This window comes from Balaenoptera acutorostrata, chromosome 13, assembly GCF_949987535.1.
Source record: "Balaenoptera acutorostrata chromosome 13, mBalAcu1.1, whole genome shotgun sequence".
NCBI lineage: Eukaryota > Metazoa > Chordata > Mammalia > Artiodactyla > Balaenopteridae > Balaenoptera > Balaenoptera acutorostrata.
This window is the reverse complement of record NC_080076.1, coordinates 27969580-27986086: the sequence shown is the minus strand read 5'-3', so window position 1 is coordinate 27986086 and position 16507 is coordinate 27969580. Positions and strand designations below refer to the sequence as shown.

General features: G+C 44.0%; 1 protein-coding gene across 2 annotated transcripts in view; it reads right to left on the bottom strand.

Moving 5' to 3' along the window:
- The window catches only part of LOXHD1 (lipoxygenase homology PLAT domains 1), a 227425-nt gene that overhangs the window by 108414 nt on the left and 102504 nt on the right, over nucleotides 1-16507 (bottom strand). For both annotated transcript variants that reach the window (XM_057526953.1, XM_007197197.2), the window contains exons 13-15: nucleotides 13399-13553; nucleotides 11789-11949; nucleotides 597-673 (exon numbers count right to left, since the gene is read on the bottom strand). In XM_057526953.1, the coding sequence (XP_057382936.1) occupies nucleotides 597-673; nucleotides 11789-11949; nucleotides 13399-13553 (393 nt within the window). The remainder of the gene's footprint in view (nucleotides 1-596; nucleotides 674-11788; nucleotides 11950-13398; nucleotides 13554-16507) is intronic.

Genomic DNA, 16507 nt, shown 5'->3' with positions numbered 1-16507 from the left:
TCTGACAAATGGGCATAACAACATCAGCTCTGCCTACCTTCTGGGGTTATCGCAGGGCTCACGTGAGATAATAAATGATAAATATGAGGTCTTGGAAAAGAAATGAGGTGTTGGTATTACTGAGGATTCTGGATATGTTTCTTTTAAATTTTGTCTAATGCTCATGATCAAACCAAGGCACTTGAAGAAATAACACCAGTAAGGAAAGCTGTAAGGCCTCCAGGATAATTCTTGGCATTAAAAACAATGTTTTCATTGTACAGCCCCTTCCAAACGTGCTTATCCTCTCCAGGCCCTGAATGATAGGTACCCCCAGCAATGGGCAACATTAGCCTGTGTTACTGCTCTTGTTACTCTCATTGACAGAGGCCCACATGCGTCAGGGCCTCACACTGAGGGCCATAAAGCAGCTGTGTGCACAGCGCAGACAGACAGATTTCCAGATCCTCCCTCAGAGCCTCTTCCTCTCCACCCTGCCCAGTGCTGCCTCCATGGAGTGAAGGACATGTGCTTTCTCCAACTGCTTTCTAAGCAGCCAAGGGAGGGCGTCGGTCCTGCTCAGGGCACACCTACCACCTGTCCTCAGGACGACTTACTCTTCAGTGTCGCGTTGCTGTCGCTGGGCAGCAACTCTCGGACCAACTGCCCATCATCCTTATCCTTGTCCAACCACCTGGTGGGCAAACGAGGGGCTATTAGCTCTTTGAGTGGGGGAGCCCGACAACCAACCATCACACAATTCATGCAGAGTCACCAGGAGGCCAGAGCTTTGAACTCAGCAAAGGGAAATGGTTCTACCAGAGCTCAGAACAAAGGATCCCAACCCAGACTGGGGAAGGAGGGCTCCCCTGGGGAGGTGATATCTGGCTGAAACTGGAAGGATGACAAGGAGTTAACCAGGAGAGGAGGGAGGCGCATTCAGAGTGAACAACATGCGAGGACGGAGTGAAGCCTCCAGGAGCAGACGGACAGCCAGTGTGGATGGAATGGAACGAGTGAACGGTGCAGTGCTGGCAGGTGAGGCTGGAGAGGTGGCAGGGTCGCTTGATGTGGAACCTCAGTAATCATTGTAAGGAGTCTGTCCTAAAAGCCATGAACACCTGTGTCATCATTATCATTAAAAAAAAACCCACCTCTTTTTCTAAGAGTCCATCATGTGTGTGGCACTGTGATGAGAGCTCTGGGGTGGGGAGAAGGCAGAGAAGATGCACTATGATGAATAAGACACAGCCCAGCCCCTGGAGAACCTGCAGTCTAGTTAAGAAGACAGGACAGACTGGCTGAGGTACCAGAGACCAAGACAAGGATGGATGTTAAACCAAAGTAAGTGCAACAGAAATGTAGAGAGGGCTTCCCTGGTGACGCAGTGGTTGAGAATCTGCCTGCCAATACAGGGGACACGGGTTCGAGCCCTGGTCTGGGAAGATCCCACATGCCGCGGAGCAACTGGGCCCGTGAGCCACAACTACTGAGCCTGAGCGTCTGGAGCCTCTGCTCTGCAACAAGAGAGGCCGCGACAGTGAGAGGCCCGCGCACCACGATGAAGAGTGGCCCCCACTCGCCACAACTGGAGAAAGCCCTCACACAGAAACGAAGACCCAACACAGCCAAAAAAAAAAAAAAAAAAAAAAAAAAAAAGAAGTGTAGAGAAATGAGAAGGGCTCAAGGTGAAGGGCCTCTGATCTGAGTCCTCAAGGATGAATGAGATTTGCCAACAAGGAGAAGCTGGGTCTGGACCCTGCAGGGCTGGGATTTGATGGCTATGACTCATCAATATGTCGGAGTGGGCCGTGGCATCTGCCAGCGGGAAGGACATTGGACCAATTTGCCTGAAAAGAACTGCTCCCACAGAGCACGTCGACCCAGGCTGGGAAATCAGACAATCGTGCAAGCACGAGTTATCCAGGCCCCAGTACTCGAGACAGTCTGTGATATGGGCTGATGGGAAGAGAAGAGACACTCTCAGTGTTCTCCAGGGCAATGGGGAAACCAAGGTACTTGTTTCTTGACCATTTGTCTACCTCTTGGTGCTTGTCTTTGCAGCCCACTCCTATTATACTCCCTAGAGGGAGGCAATTCCTGGGCCACAGAACCTATCAAAGGAAGTGAAGGCACTGCCTCCTCCCCAGCACTCCCAACATGGAGCTCAGGCTTCTCTAAACCACAGTCCTCTCTGCCAATATACTGCCCCCCTCCCCAGGGTCAATTCAGGCAACACTGTGGTCTCTCCCATCTCTTCGCTCTTGCCCTCCACCCCTAAGCACATGATCTTACATTCCCATGGGACCTTGCTGTCAGCTGGCTGTTAGCTACCATTGGCTACTACACATAAAATAGATAAGCAACAGGATCTACTGTATAACATGGGGAACTATATTCAATATCCTGTAATAGCCTATAATGGAAAGTAATCTGAAAAATATAATTGAATCATTATCTGAGACTAACACAATATTGTAAATCAACTATACTTCAATTAAAAAAAAACATTAGCTGACAATTAAGTTGTTATGCTTCCCATGAGCTTTGGTGCTGTGAACCTAGAACACCAAAAACCATTTGAGATTATAAGACATGAAGGTACAAACTCATGGCTTTGATGATAGGGTAAGGGAGAGATTTTTGGGAGCAAGGGAGTGCTGGCTAGAGCTCCTCAATCAACCTCTGATTGTCTTGCTGAGGTCACTGCAGCATCTCCCACAGACTTGGAGACCACGGAGGAGGAGGCTGTGATGTGGCCCTGTCAGTGTGCCACAGGGACAGGGAAGGTGGATAGTCAGCAGGCCACTGGCCATCGCAAAATCCCATCTGTTCTCCCTTCTTTCTCTCCACCACTTCTCCATCCCCAGGCCCTCCCCAGAAGCAGAGGAAACCATGACTTGTCATTTCAGTTTCCACCTAAATACTTGCAGGATATTAATAGGTATTTCCAAATATAGTCATTTTCTTTCAGCTTCAAACACTTCAGCCCAGTTTCAGAGTGAGATGTTGCTAAATGGATAAGCCAGTCTGCTGGAGATTTTATTACTCTTTCCCTGGGCTCAGAAAAATGTGCAAGTATGCACATGTGTGCACACACATGTACATACATAAACACACACACATAAACACATGTACACACATAAGCACATGCACACACACATAAACACATGCACCTAAACACACATGTACACACATCTGCACACACACACACACATAAACACACACACACCTACCATAGCTAAGATCCTCACCACTCCCTGATCCTGGCAGAGAAGTTCTGATAAATAGACCTGGTTTGTTCTCCTCTCCCAGGGAGTAAAATAACAGCTCAGGTGAAAAAAGAAGCAGTCTGTGAGCCCAGGTTCTACCTCCAGGTTCTTCAGAGTCCTCCTGGGTCCTGAAGCAGAAAATGCCATCACCACACACCTCAGCAAGACATCAGAATCCATTTTCTAAGCCTCTTAGATAGCCTCATCCACCAGAGGGCAGACAGCAGAAGCAAGAAGAACTACAATCCTGCAGCCTGCAGAATGAAAACCACAATCACAGAAAGATAGACAAAATGAAAAGGCAGAAGATTATGTCCCAGATGAAGGTACAAGATAAAACACCAGAAAAACAACTAAATGAAGTGGAGATAGGCAACCTTCCAGAAAAAGAATTCAGAATAATGATAGTGAAGATGATCCAGGACCTTGGAAAAAGAATGGAGGCAAAGATTGAGAAGATACAAGAAATGTTTAACAAAAACCCAGAAGAATTAAGGAACAAACAAACAGAAATGAACAATACAATAACTGAAATGAAAAATACACTAGAAGGAATCAATAGCAGAATAACTGAGGCAGAAGAACGGATAAGTGACCTGGGAGACAGAATGGTGGAAATCACTGCAACAGAATAGAATAAAGATAAAAGAATGAAAAGAAATGCAGACAGCCTAAGAGACTTCTGGGACAACATTAAATGCACCAACATTCTCATTATAGGGGTCCCAGAAGGGGAAGAGAGAGAGAAAGGACCAGAGAAAATATTTGAAGAGATTATACTCAAAAACTTCTCTAATATGGGAAAGGAAATAGCCACCCAAGTCCAGGAAGTGCAGAGAGTCCCAGGCAGGATAAACCCAAGGAGACACATAGTAATCAAATTGACAAAAATTAAAAACAAAGAAAAATTATTAAAAGCAACAAGGGAAAAATGACAAATAACATACAAGGGAACTCCCATAAGTTTAACAGCTGATTTCTCAGCAGAAACTCTACAAGCCAGAAGGGAGTGGCATGATATATTTAAAGTGATGAAAGTGAAGAACCTACAACCAAGCCTATTCTGCCCGGCAAGGATCTCATTCAGATTTAACAGAGAAATCAAAAGCTTTACAGACAAGCAAAAGCTAAGAGAATTCAGCACCACCAGACCAGCTTTGCAACAAATGCTAAAGGAACTCCTCTAGGTGGGAAAGAGACTAGCAACTTAAAACAACCTTGTACATATATAGACTGCTATATCAAAACATCATGGGAACCCAAAACTACAATAGATACACACACACAAAAGAAAAAGCAACAGAAACACAACACTAAAGATGGTCATCAAACCACAAGAGAAGAGAACAAAAGAGGAAGGAAAGAAAAAAGACCTACAAAAACAAACCCAAAACAATTAATAAAATGGCAATAGGAACACACATATTGATAATTACCTTAAATGTGAATGGATTAAATGCACCAACCAAAAGACATAGACTGGCTGAATGGACATGAAAACAAGACCCGTATGTATGCTGTCTACAGGAGACCCACCGCAGACCTAGGGACACATACAGACTGAAAGTGAGGAGATGGAAGAAGGTCTTCCATGCAAATGGAAATCAAAAGAAAGCTGGAGTAGCAATACTCATATCAGACAAAATAGACTTAACAATAAAGACTGTTATAAGAGACAAAGAAGGACACTACATAACAATCAAGGGATCAATCCAAGAAGAAGATATAACAATTGTAAACATATATGCACCCAACATAGGAGCACCTCAACATATAAGACAAATACTAACAGCCATAAAGGGAGAAATCGACAGTAACACAATAATAGTGGGGGATGTTAACACCCCATTTTTGTCAATGGACAGATCATCCAGAGAGAAAATTAATAAGGAAACACAAGCTTTAAATGACACAATAGACTAGATAGATTAAATTGATACTTATAGGACATTCCATCCAAAAACAGCAGATTACACTTTCTTCTCAAGTGCACATGGAACATTCTCCAGGACTGACCACATCCTGGGCCACAAAGCAAGCCTCGGTAAATTTAAGAAAATTGAAATTATATCAAGCATCTTTTCTGACCACAACGCCATGAGATTATAAATGAACTACAAGAAAAAAAACTATAAAAAATACAAACATGTGGAGGCTAAACAATTTGCTGCTAAACAATTTGCTACTTAACAACCAATGGATCACTGAAGAAATCAAAGAGGAAATCAAAAAATACCTAGAGACAAATGAAAATGAAAGCACAACCATCCAAAACCTATGGGATACAGCAAAAGCAGTTCTAAGAGGAAAGCTTATAGCAATACAATCTTACCTCAGGAAACAAGAAAAATCTCAAATAAACAAGCTAACCTTACAACTAAAGCAACTAGAGAAAGAAGAACAAACAAAACCACAAGTCAGTAGAAAGAAAGAAATCATAAAGATCAGAGCAGAAATAAATGAAATAGAGACAAGGAAGATCTTTTCTAAGATCAATGAAACAAAAAGCTGGTTCTTTGAAAAGATAAACAAAATTGATAACCCTTTAGCCAGACTCATCAAGGACAAAAGGGAGGGGACTCAAATCAATAAAATTAGAAATGAAAAAGGAGAAGTTACAACTGACACTACAGAAATACAAAGGATCACAAGAGACTACTACATGCAACTGTATGCCAATAAAATGGACAACCTGGAAGAAATGGAAAAATTCTTAGAAAGGTACAGTTGCCCAAGACTGAACCAGGAGGAATTAGAAAACATGAACAGACAAATCACAAACACTGAAATTGAAACTATAATTTAAAAACACCCAACAAACAAAAGTCCAGGACCTGATGGCTTCACAGGAGAATTCTATCAAACATTTAGAGAAGAGCTAACACCTATCCTTCTGAAACTTTTCCAAAAAACTGCAGAGGAAGGAAGACTCCCAAACTCATTCTATGAGGCCACAATCACCCTGATACCAAAGCCAAAGATACCACTGGAAAAGAAAATTACAGGCTAATATCACTGATGAACATAGACACAAAAATCCTCAACAAAATACTAGCAATTAGAATCCAAAAATACATTAAAAGGCTCATCCACCATGATTGAGTGGGATTTATCCCAGGGGTGCAAGGATTCTTCAATATCCACAAATCAAGCAATGTGATACACCACATCCACAAATTGAAGAATAAAAACCATATGATCATCTCAAAAGATACAGAAAAAGCTTTTGACAAAATTCAACACCAATTTATGAAAAAAACTCTCCAGAAAGTGGGCATAGAGGGAACCTACCTCAATGTAATAAAGGCCATATACAACAAACCTACAGCTAGCATCATAATCAATGGTGAAAAGCTGAAAGCATTTCCTCTAAGATCAGGAATAAGACAAGGATGCCCACTCTCACCACTTTTATTCAACATAGTTTTGGAAGCCCTAGCTACAGCAATCAGAGAAGAAAAAGAAATAAAAGGAATCCAAATTAGAAAAGAAGAAGTTAAACAGTCACTGTTTGCAGATGACATGATATTATACATAGAAAAGCCTAAAGATGCTACCAGAAAACTACTAGAGCTCATCAATGAATTTGGGAAAGTTGCAGGCTACTAAATTAATACACAGAAATCTGTTGCATTTCTATACACTAACAATGAAAAATCAGAAAGAGAAAGTCAAGAAACAATCCCATTTACCATTGCATCAAAAAGAATAAAATACCTAAGGAGACAAAAGACGTGTACTCCAAAAACTATAAGATGCTGACGAAAGAAATCGAAGAAGACATAAACGGATAGAAAGATATACCATGCTCTTGGATTGGAAGATTAAATATTGTGAAAATGACTATACTACCCAAGGCAATCTACAGATTCAATACAATCCCTATCAAATTACCAATGGCATGTTTCACAGCACTGGAACAAAAAACCCTAAAATTTGTATGGAGACACAAAAGACCCCGAATAGCCAAAGCAATCTTGAGAAAGAAAAATGGAGCTGGAGGAATCAGGCTTCCTGACTTCAGACTATACTACAAAGCTATAGTCATCAAAACAGTATGGTACTGGCACAAAAATAGACCTATAGATCAATGGAACAGGATAGAAAGCCCAGTAATAAACCCACGCACCTATGGTCAATTAATCCATGACAAAGGAGGCAAGACTATACAATGGTGGAAAGAAAGTCTCTTCAACAAATGGTACTGGGAAAACTGGACAGCTACATGTAAAACAATGAAATTAGATCATTATTTAACACCATACACAAAAATAAGCTCAAAATGGATTAAAGACCTAAATGTGAGATCAGACACTCTAATACTCCTAGAGGAAAATATAGGCAGAACACTCTCTGACATAAATCGCAGCAATATCTTTTCCAATCCGTCTCCCAGAGTAATGGAAATAAAAACAAAAATTAAAAAATGAGACCTAATTAAACTCAAAAGTTTTTGCACAGCAAAGGGAACCATAAACAAAATGAAAAGACAACCCACAGATTGGGAGAAAATATTTGCAAATGATGGGACTGACATGGGATTAGTCTCCAAAATTTACAAACAGCTCATGCTGCTTAATATCATCAAAACAAACAACCCAATCAAAAAATGAGCAGAAGACCTAAATAGACATTTTTCCAAGGAAGACATTCGGATGGGAAGAGGCACATGAAAAAATGTTCAACATCACTAATGATTAAAGAAATGCAAATCAAAACTACAGTGAGATATCACCTCACACCAGTCAAAATGGCCATCATCAAAAAATCCACAAACATTAAATGCTGGAGAGGGTGTGGAGAGAAAGGAACCCTCCTACACTGTTGGTGGGAATGTAAATTGGTACAGCCACTCTGGAGAACAGTATGGAGTTTCCTTAAAAAACTAAAAATAGAGCTACCATATGACCCTGCAATCCCGCTCCTGGGCATTTATCTGGAGAAAAACATGGTTCGAAAGGATACATGCACCCCAATGTTCATTGCAGCACTGTTTACAATAGCCAAGACATGGAAGCAACCTAAATATCCATCGATGGACGAATGGATAAAGAAGATGTGATATGTATACACAATGGAATATTACTCAGCTATAAAAAAGAATGAATTAATGCAATTTGTAGCAACATGGATGGACTTAGAGATTGCCATACTGAATGAAGTAAGTCAGACAGAGAAAGAGAAATATCGTATGATATCGCTTATATGAGGAATCTAAAAAGAAATGATACAAATGAATGTATTTACAAAACAGAAACGGACTCACAGACTTAGAGAATGAAGTTATGGTTACCGGAGAGGAAGGGTGGAGGGAAGGGATAGTTAGGGAGTTTGGGATTGACATGTACATGCTGCTGTATTTAAAAAGGATAACCAACAAGGACCTACTATAGATCAGGGAAAAAAAAAAAAAAGAATCCATTTTCTAAAAAATGTGTGAACTCTTAAGTGTTTGGGGACGTGGAGAGCCCTGGGGTATGTCAGAGGCTTCAGCTCCTAGTCGGCCCTACAATCAGCAGCAGCAACAGAATCACCTGTGTCATCAGCAGACTTGGCTCCTTTCAAAGTGTAACTGGATTTCACCCTCATAATCACTGTAAGACACTTGTTGGTTGGGAAGGCACAGAAGGCCAGAGAAGTTAAGAGCTTTGCCCAAAGTCACATAGCAGGTAGGTGGCCAGATTCCCGGCCCTTGCACCACGCTCGTGGCAATTCAGGCAGTGTGGACACTCAGACTTCTTCCTCATCCCCTTTTCACATTCCCCCTCTTCTTCCTTACCTGTCCCAGGGCTCAGTCCTCATTTTCTTTATCCACACTCTCCCTAAAGGATCCTCTCCATTTCCCTGACTTTAAATTCCATCTCTATGCTCTCATTTCCTGAATTTATTTCTCAAGGCCTGACTCTGCCTACTTGATGCACAAGCATCTCAAAACTAACATGGCCCCACTGGACCTGCAGAGTCCACCCATCCCCAACCCTCAGCCCTTGCTCCCCAGGCTTCCCATTTCAGTAGAGAGGGTTACCTCTGCCCACCTACTGAAGGCAGAGACCTGGGGTCTCCAATTCTCCTCTCTCTTAGTGGCAGGTCCTATGAACTCCACCTCCAGGATCCACCTGTGGTGTAGCCCTTGCCCCCACCTTCGCTGCCACCACCTGGGGCCAGGCTGCCAAGTTACGGGCTGAATTGTGTCCCCCCCACCAAGAAAAGATCTGCTGAAGCCTTAACCTTAGTACCTCAGAATGTGACTTTATTTGGAAATAGTGTCCTCACAGAGGTAACTGAGTTAAAATGAGGTCATTAAGGTGGGCCCTCATCTAAAATGACTGATATCCTTATAAAAATTAGAAATCTGGACACAGAGACAGACACATACAGAGGGAAGACAATGTGAAGACAGAGAGAGAAGACGGCCATCTACAAGCCCAGGAACACCTGCGGTTACAAGCTGAGAGGCATGGAGCAGACCCTGTTCAGAGCTCCTTCAGGGGAGCATGGTCCTGCTGACACCTTGAGTTTGGACTTCTGGCCTCCAGAACTGTGAAGCAAAATTCTGTTGTTTAAGCCACTCAGTTTGTGGTATGTTGTTACAGCAGCCCTAGCAAACTAATACATACCGTCATGGACCCCACAACACCTCCTGCCATTCTGTTTCCTCTCTGGACTCCCTACCACCTGTCCTCCACACAGGACCCAGAGGGAACCACCTAAAATGGAAGAGCCCCACCAAGCCCTCCTGATATGGGCCTCTGCCCACCTCTGACCCCACCGGGTGGCTTTCTCCCTTGTCCACCTGCTTTGGTCTCATTGGAGTTCTAGAACCCTCAAGCTCTTTCCCCTGGCACTCTCTTTTTCATCCTGCAAGAAGTCAGCCTAAATGTCCCCATGAAGACAGACCCACCCATCTTCTCCATCTCTGACCCACCCTCTCCATCTCAGTGCGGCCTCTCCAGCAGCTGCTGCCACCACTGTGCGTTTCCTCCAGCCCACTCCTCAAAGTTAGCAATTGTGGCTTTCTTAGTGTATTCGTTTGCTTATTGTTTAGTTCCCCTCCAGACAACAAACTTCATGAGGACAGGGAGCAAGCGTATATAAATGCTTCATAAATATCTTTTGAGTGGATGGGAATAAAACAAGGAAGACTGCTCCATCCAGCATCCCAGCCAGGCAGCCTCTGGGTCCAGCAGGGAGCAAACGGGTCAGTGTTGAAGAGAGACCAGAACTCTCCCACCCCCTCCTTCTTCGTGCTCCCTCCCCATGTGCCAGGCAGCCCTCACCAACCTCTGTGAACCACCTCCTCAGTCCCTTGCCTCTCACCACTTCTCCAGCCTGGATGACCCACCCTCCCTTCTCTTCACCATCCATTCACTCTCCAATCTTCCTTCCAGGCCCAGGTCCTGTTCTGCCTCTCTTGGGAAGCCTTCCCTGGCTCCCCAACCCTTACTTGGAGCCTCTTTCTGTCTATTAGTGCCACTGACTTGGAACTGCCTGCCTCATTACCTATCTTTCCAATGTAATCCTCTTAATACTAACAGTGGCCATACTTTGAAGACTGTAGATGCCTTTGTCATGGACAAAACATTTCACAATCATTGTGCCCTGGGATTGCCCCAGTGGCCCTCCATAGCTGGGAAACTGCTCTTCCTGGGCTGGTGTGGTGGTAAGCAAATCAGCTGTAGTAAAAGTGTCTGCATGCACATATGTGCACGAATGCGCCTGTGTGCCTGGTAGAGAAAGAGCAATGCATTCGCTGCTGGGCTGTTAGGCAACCTGCCCCCACCCACTCCAAGGAGGGCTGTCCTTAAGCAAGAAGCCCGGGCCAGCCCTAAGGAAGTGACCTTGGACATGCAGCACCTCGTCCATAGGTGCAAGACTCAGCTTGGGCCTGGGATTTGCAGAGCCTAGTTGATCCAAAGCTCCAGTTAAGCATGCACCTCCCAGACATTGCTACGGGCGAATGGGAATGGCCAACCAGACAGCACAAAAAACGCTGGTATTGCTCCTCATTATAGAAATGTCTCTATCAGGAACGTCTGATAGAGCCCAAACTGGCTGTGAAAGAAATCCAAATGCTTAAGGCAAAAGAGAAAAGAAACTTTACCTCACTAGTAAGCTGGGGTAAGGAAATGAAAACAAAGTAAAATATCTTGACAAGATATTAAAAGGGAAAATCTATGGTAGAAGGCCATCCAAATGGGGAAAAAAACCACCTCTAATTCAAAAGTTTAGTTCAGCATGTAACAAAGCCTCTGAGGTAACTCTCAGTTAAAGTCTGAAGCTGTCATATTTTATCATTGAAAAATGCCAACATTTTGGTAATTAATAGACTTAGTAGCACCAGATTGCCCCCCCCGTTGGGGGCAACGGGGATATGAGGACCAGGTCTAAGTGCCACCAGCAGGGCCACCTCTTTTTTTGCACCGGCTATATCCTTAAGCTACTATTTTGTTCCCTGCACCTGGAATAGGCTGAGTCTTCCCAAAACTAAGGCCCATAACCTAAGCTGGAGAAAATCAAAACAGACAGGACTCATGTACCTGAGACAAGGGAACTCCACATTGTCGCTCTCGGGCTGCCCCTCCTCTCTCACCAGCACCCGCTCCAGGAACCAGCCACTGCCGCTGCCTTTGCCGTCGTGTCTGATCCTCACCCGCCTTACCTTCCGCACGGTGACGGACTCAATGGTGAACTCATCGGCCTTTGTGAGGAAGACAGCAAGGCCAGTTAGATGGTGGCTCCCCTGGGACCCAAACACCAAGGGAAGACACAGGCCCAGAAATCCTAAAAGCCATAGCCAATGGGTTGGGCTATTGGTCTTTCACAGGTGGGCCAGGGGCTACCCATAAGGAACAGATTGCACCTCTCCCTCAATTTCTCCCACTGGACTATGTTTGATGTCAAGTTCTCAACAACTGAGGTCTGTATTTTTGGATAAACGATGGCCATTCCCTGTGATGTCCTTTTAAAAGGCAAATCCCCTAGGAGGATTAACATATTAAGCTGTTATCAGCCACTAACCATTTATCATGAATTAATTCCTTGGTTAATCTCCTCTGGCTCCTTGCTGCAGAAGGACACTGGCTCCCTTTTGAGAAAGGGAATGATTAGGGGGATGAGTAGTCTTATTAATTTCACAGTTTTGCCTGCCAGTGAAGCAGCAGGAATGCAGCAGGGGCTGCAGAGTTGCCAAGTCTACACAAGTGTACCTGGGGCCCTCTGGGAACAGGAACTTGAGGGTGGGATTCATGAAAGAAGGAATCAGAAGATGTAGAAAGAAAAGAGTAGGAAAGGGTGGAGAAAGACCTCCACTTGAATTCCAGGGCTTGCCCTGCCCTTGCTAAGGAAGAGGTGGCAGAGGAAGGAGAGGACCAAGGCTTACCAAATCTCTTCACCTGATGAGCAAACTTGGGTCTCACATTATTGAACTATGACTCTTAACTGAGCACCTACTGTGTGCTGAGGGTCAGGTCTGCTGGCAGGCAGTATATCTGTCATCTCTAATCCTCACAACAGCCAGCCACAGGTAGGCATCCTTTCCCCCATTTCAGATGCAAGGAAACTGAGGCTCAGAGAATGGGGGCTCTGGCCCTGATCCTCCTGACTCTTTCCCCATTGTTTCACACAGCCTCCCCAGTAAATCCAGGTGATGGTTGGGGAAACCAAAGGGAACATCCAGCATGTTTGTAATGAGGCTAGGAATAGAACCCAGTTCTCCCACTTCCATGTTTAGCGTCTTTCCAGATTTCTCTTTCAAAAAGGAAATGAACAAGTTGTCTCCAGTGGTCATGCCTAGTGGAGAAGCAATGTTCCTTCAGGTGTCCCAGCTTTCTGCATGCCTGGGACCTTCAGTCCATACATAAGGTGCCCAGCTTCCTTCCCTGCCCACCCCAAGTGTCTTCCTGCTCTGCCTTCTTCTCAAAGCTAAGGTGTGGGAAGGGGACCGTGACCTCTCTAAGATGGCTCTCCAGCTCCCAGTCTTAGGAGCTTGGTGGCTGTCATGCATGTAGTTCCCTGTTCCCGCACCCAGAGACAGCTTCTCTGTTGGCCGAGGCACCAGTACCAGCGATCAGCTCTACTTAGAGCAGGGAAGACAAGGGAATGGGAAGGGGTGGGGCGGGGCTGAGGGAGGTTCACTGCTGCAACTTACGTTGCCCTTCTCAAACAGGTCGGTGTTATTCCTGCAGTTGTAGAGCAGCCGCTCCCCCGTGTCCCCCACGTCACCAAAAAGGCAGAGGTAGACGTTGGCATCCGTTCCCGCACCTTCAAGTTCCCCAGTGCACACTGTCACGCGGTACCGGACCACTGGCAGGCAGAGAGAGGGACACAACTGGCTGGCAGCCCCCTGCTCCCAGCACTGGCCCTGCTGCTCCCCACCTCTGAGCACTGCCTCCCCTTCTCCCCCCGGCTCTCATCTGGGCTGACCTTGCTCATTCTGCCAGCTGCCTCACACCAGTCAAGGGCCAGCTCATCTGCAAATCCCTTGTCCCAGACAGACCAGAGGTTCCCAATCCTGGCTAATTGTCAGAATCCCATGGGAAACTTTTATAAGAATTCAGATTCCTGAGCACCACCTCAGACTTCCCAAGTCTTAGTTTCCAGAGTGGGACCCCTAAAACTGCATTATTTACAAGCTCCCACAGGGGACTCTGGTGGAGTTGGCAGTGTTTGGGGACCACGGGTCTAATTCAAACATTTTGGCACTTGATTCCATCCAACCCAGTAGACTTTTTGCCTTAGGTTGTCCTCCAATTCATGAGTCCTGTCTTCTTAAGAAAAGTAAGATAACTTTTCTTTTGAACCAGAACTGAGCCTTCCCTTCTCTTCAGAACTCCCCAGTGCTATGGACATGCCAGGAAGAGAAGCAGACAGAAAGGCACAAAGTGCAGCTGCTGTGGGAAGGGCAGCATCTTCTTCCCATGTTGAAAATGTACAGTGGAGCAGGCAAACCTGCATCTGGCACATAAGGCCTTACTTCCTAAGCTAAAAGTGAAATTCATTCATTCATTCATTCCTTTGCCCAATATCTGTTTACTGAAGCCTAGTAAGTGGCAGGCATTATTATAGGTGCAGGGATTCAGCAGTGAGCAAGACAAACAGACTCCTGTTCAATGGCACTTATATGAAAGTTGAGAATGGAAGAGTGGAGAGGAGAGATGGACAGTAAAATCGTAAATCATGAACAGGAAAATTTCTGAGTTGTATCTGTAACAAAGATATAGTATAATGGAGTGATGCCATAGGGTGTGATGGAAGTAGGGAAGTGTGCAGTAAGGGGGTGAAGATGATTTAGAGATACAGAAAAGCTTACTGCAAGGAGGCAAGGCTTGGACTAAAATGTTGGTGATAGGAGCCAGCCACAGGCACAGTGAGAGAAGAGGGTGCTGGTAAGTGTGAAGCCCCAATGTGGAGATGAGCAGTTATGTTTCAGGAGCAGAGAGAAGGCCAATATGGCTGGAGTGGAGGGAGAAGGAGGGGATGAAATGAGGCCCAGAGGTGGACAGGGTTAACACCGGTGATGTGTGACAGGTCAAGGTAAGACGTGGCTTCCTTTGTGTTTTTGTTTTTAATACAACAGGAAGCCTTTAAAGGACTTTAAGCAAGGAAGTAACTTAGTCTGATCTATGTTTTAAAGAGCATTTGGCTGCCATGTGGAGAACTGATGGTAGGGGAAGAAAGAGTGAATCAGAGAGGCCAGTTAGTGGAATAATTACAGTAGTCTAGAAAAGAGAGGAGGATGCCTAGGACTGGGGGTCCAGTGGAGATGGAGAGAAGTTGGTAGATTAGAGATATATTTTTGAGGTACAAACAACAGTACTTGGTGATGGACTGGATAGGTAATTGAGGGAAAGAGAGGAACCAGGGATGATTCCTGGGTTTCTGGCTTGGGCAACTAGGTGAATAGTGTTGGCAACAAGACGTAGGGACACTTGGGGAGAATGATGGGTTTGGAGATAAAAATCAATGGTTGTTTGTTCATTATAAATTTGAGATGTTTATTAGATGATCATAAAAAGAGGTCAAGATGGCAGTTGAATATGTGTGTGGAGGGTCAGGAGTGTTGACCTGACTTTGTTTATCATAGGCATATAGATTCCATTGAAAGTCACAGGACCAGATGGGATCCCCTATGGAGAGGATGCAGACAAGGACTATAGAGGGATAGCAACATTAGAGGTCAAGCCCAGAGAAGCCAGCAACTCAGATGAGAAGCAGCAGTCAGTGAAGCAGAGGGATTTTGCTCTGAACCTAAAACTGCTCTAAAAAGTCTATTTTTTAAATGAAGGGAATATTAAGGCATTCCCAGATAAACAAAAATAAAAGAATTCATCACCATCAGACCTGCTCTACAAGAAATACTAAAGGGAGTCCTTCACATTGGACATTAGACAGTAACTTGAACACACCCAAAGACATAAAGAGAACCAGGAAAAGCAATGACTTAGGTAAATATATAGACAGTATACTTTAATTTTTGTTTGTAACTCTTTTCCTCTCAAATCTTATATAAAAGACAACTGCATAAAGCAATAAATATAAAACTGCATTGGTGGGTTTATAATGTACAAAGATATAATCTGTATGGCAATATAGCACAAAGGAAGTGAAAAGAAACAAACCTACACTGGAGCAGAGTTTTTGTATATTATTGAAATTAAGTTGGTATTAATCTGAACTAGAATGTTATAAGTTAAGATGTTAATTGTAATTCCCTGGTATAATTCCCTAAGTGTAATTCTTCCTACTAAGAAAATAACTCTCTCTATATATACATATATATATATGTATATATATTAAAAGAAACAAGGGAACTAAAATGGTATTCTAGAAAATATCTATTTACCACAAAAGAAAGAAGAATAAAGAAACAACAAAAAAGACAAGATATATAGAAAGCAAATAGCAAAATGGCAGACATAAATCCTGCCTTATTAGTAGTTACATTAAATGTAAATGGACTAAATATTTCAATCAAAAGGCAAAATATGGTGGTAATCCTGCAGAGACAGGATGGGTCTCCCTACTCCAAATTTGCTCAGCTATCAAGGCTGATGATACCACGCATGTACCAAGAGTGAATATAAAATGATTATTCACATAATGAGGAGTTCTGTGGAGAGCATGATAGGCCCTCAAGCAGGTCCAAAAATGGCTGGAGACAGCAGAGAGGGATGACTGGTTTGACATTTTATGGTGGTTAAGGGGTGAGAGTTTCTTCACATGGGTCCTTGTATGGCTTGAACTTTCCACAAGTGTGA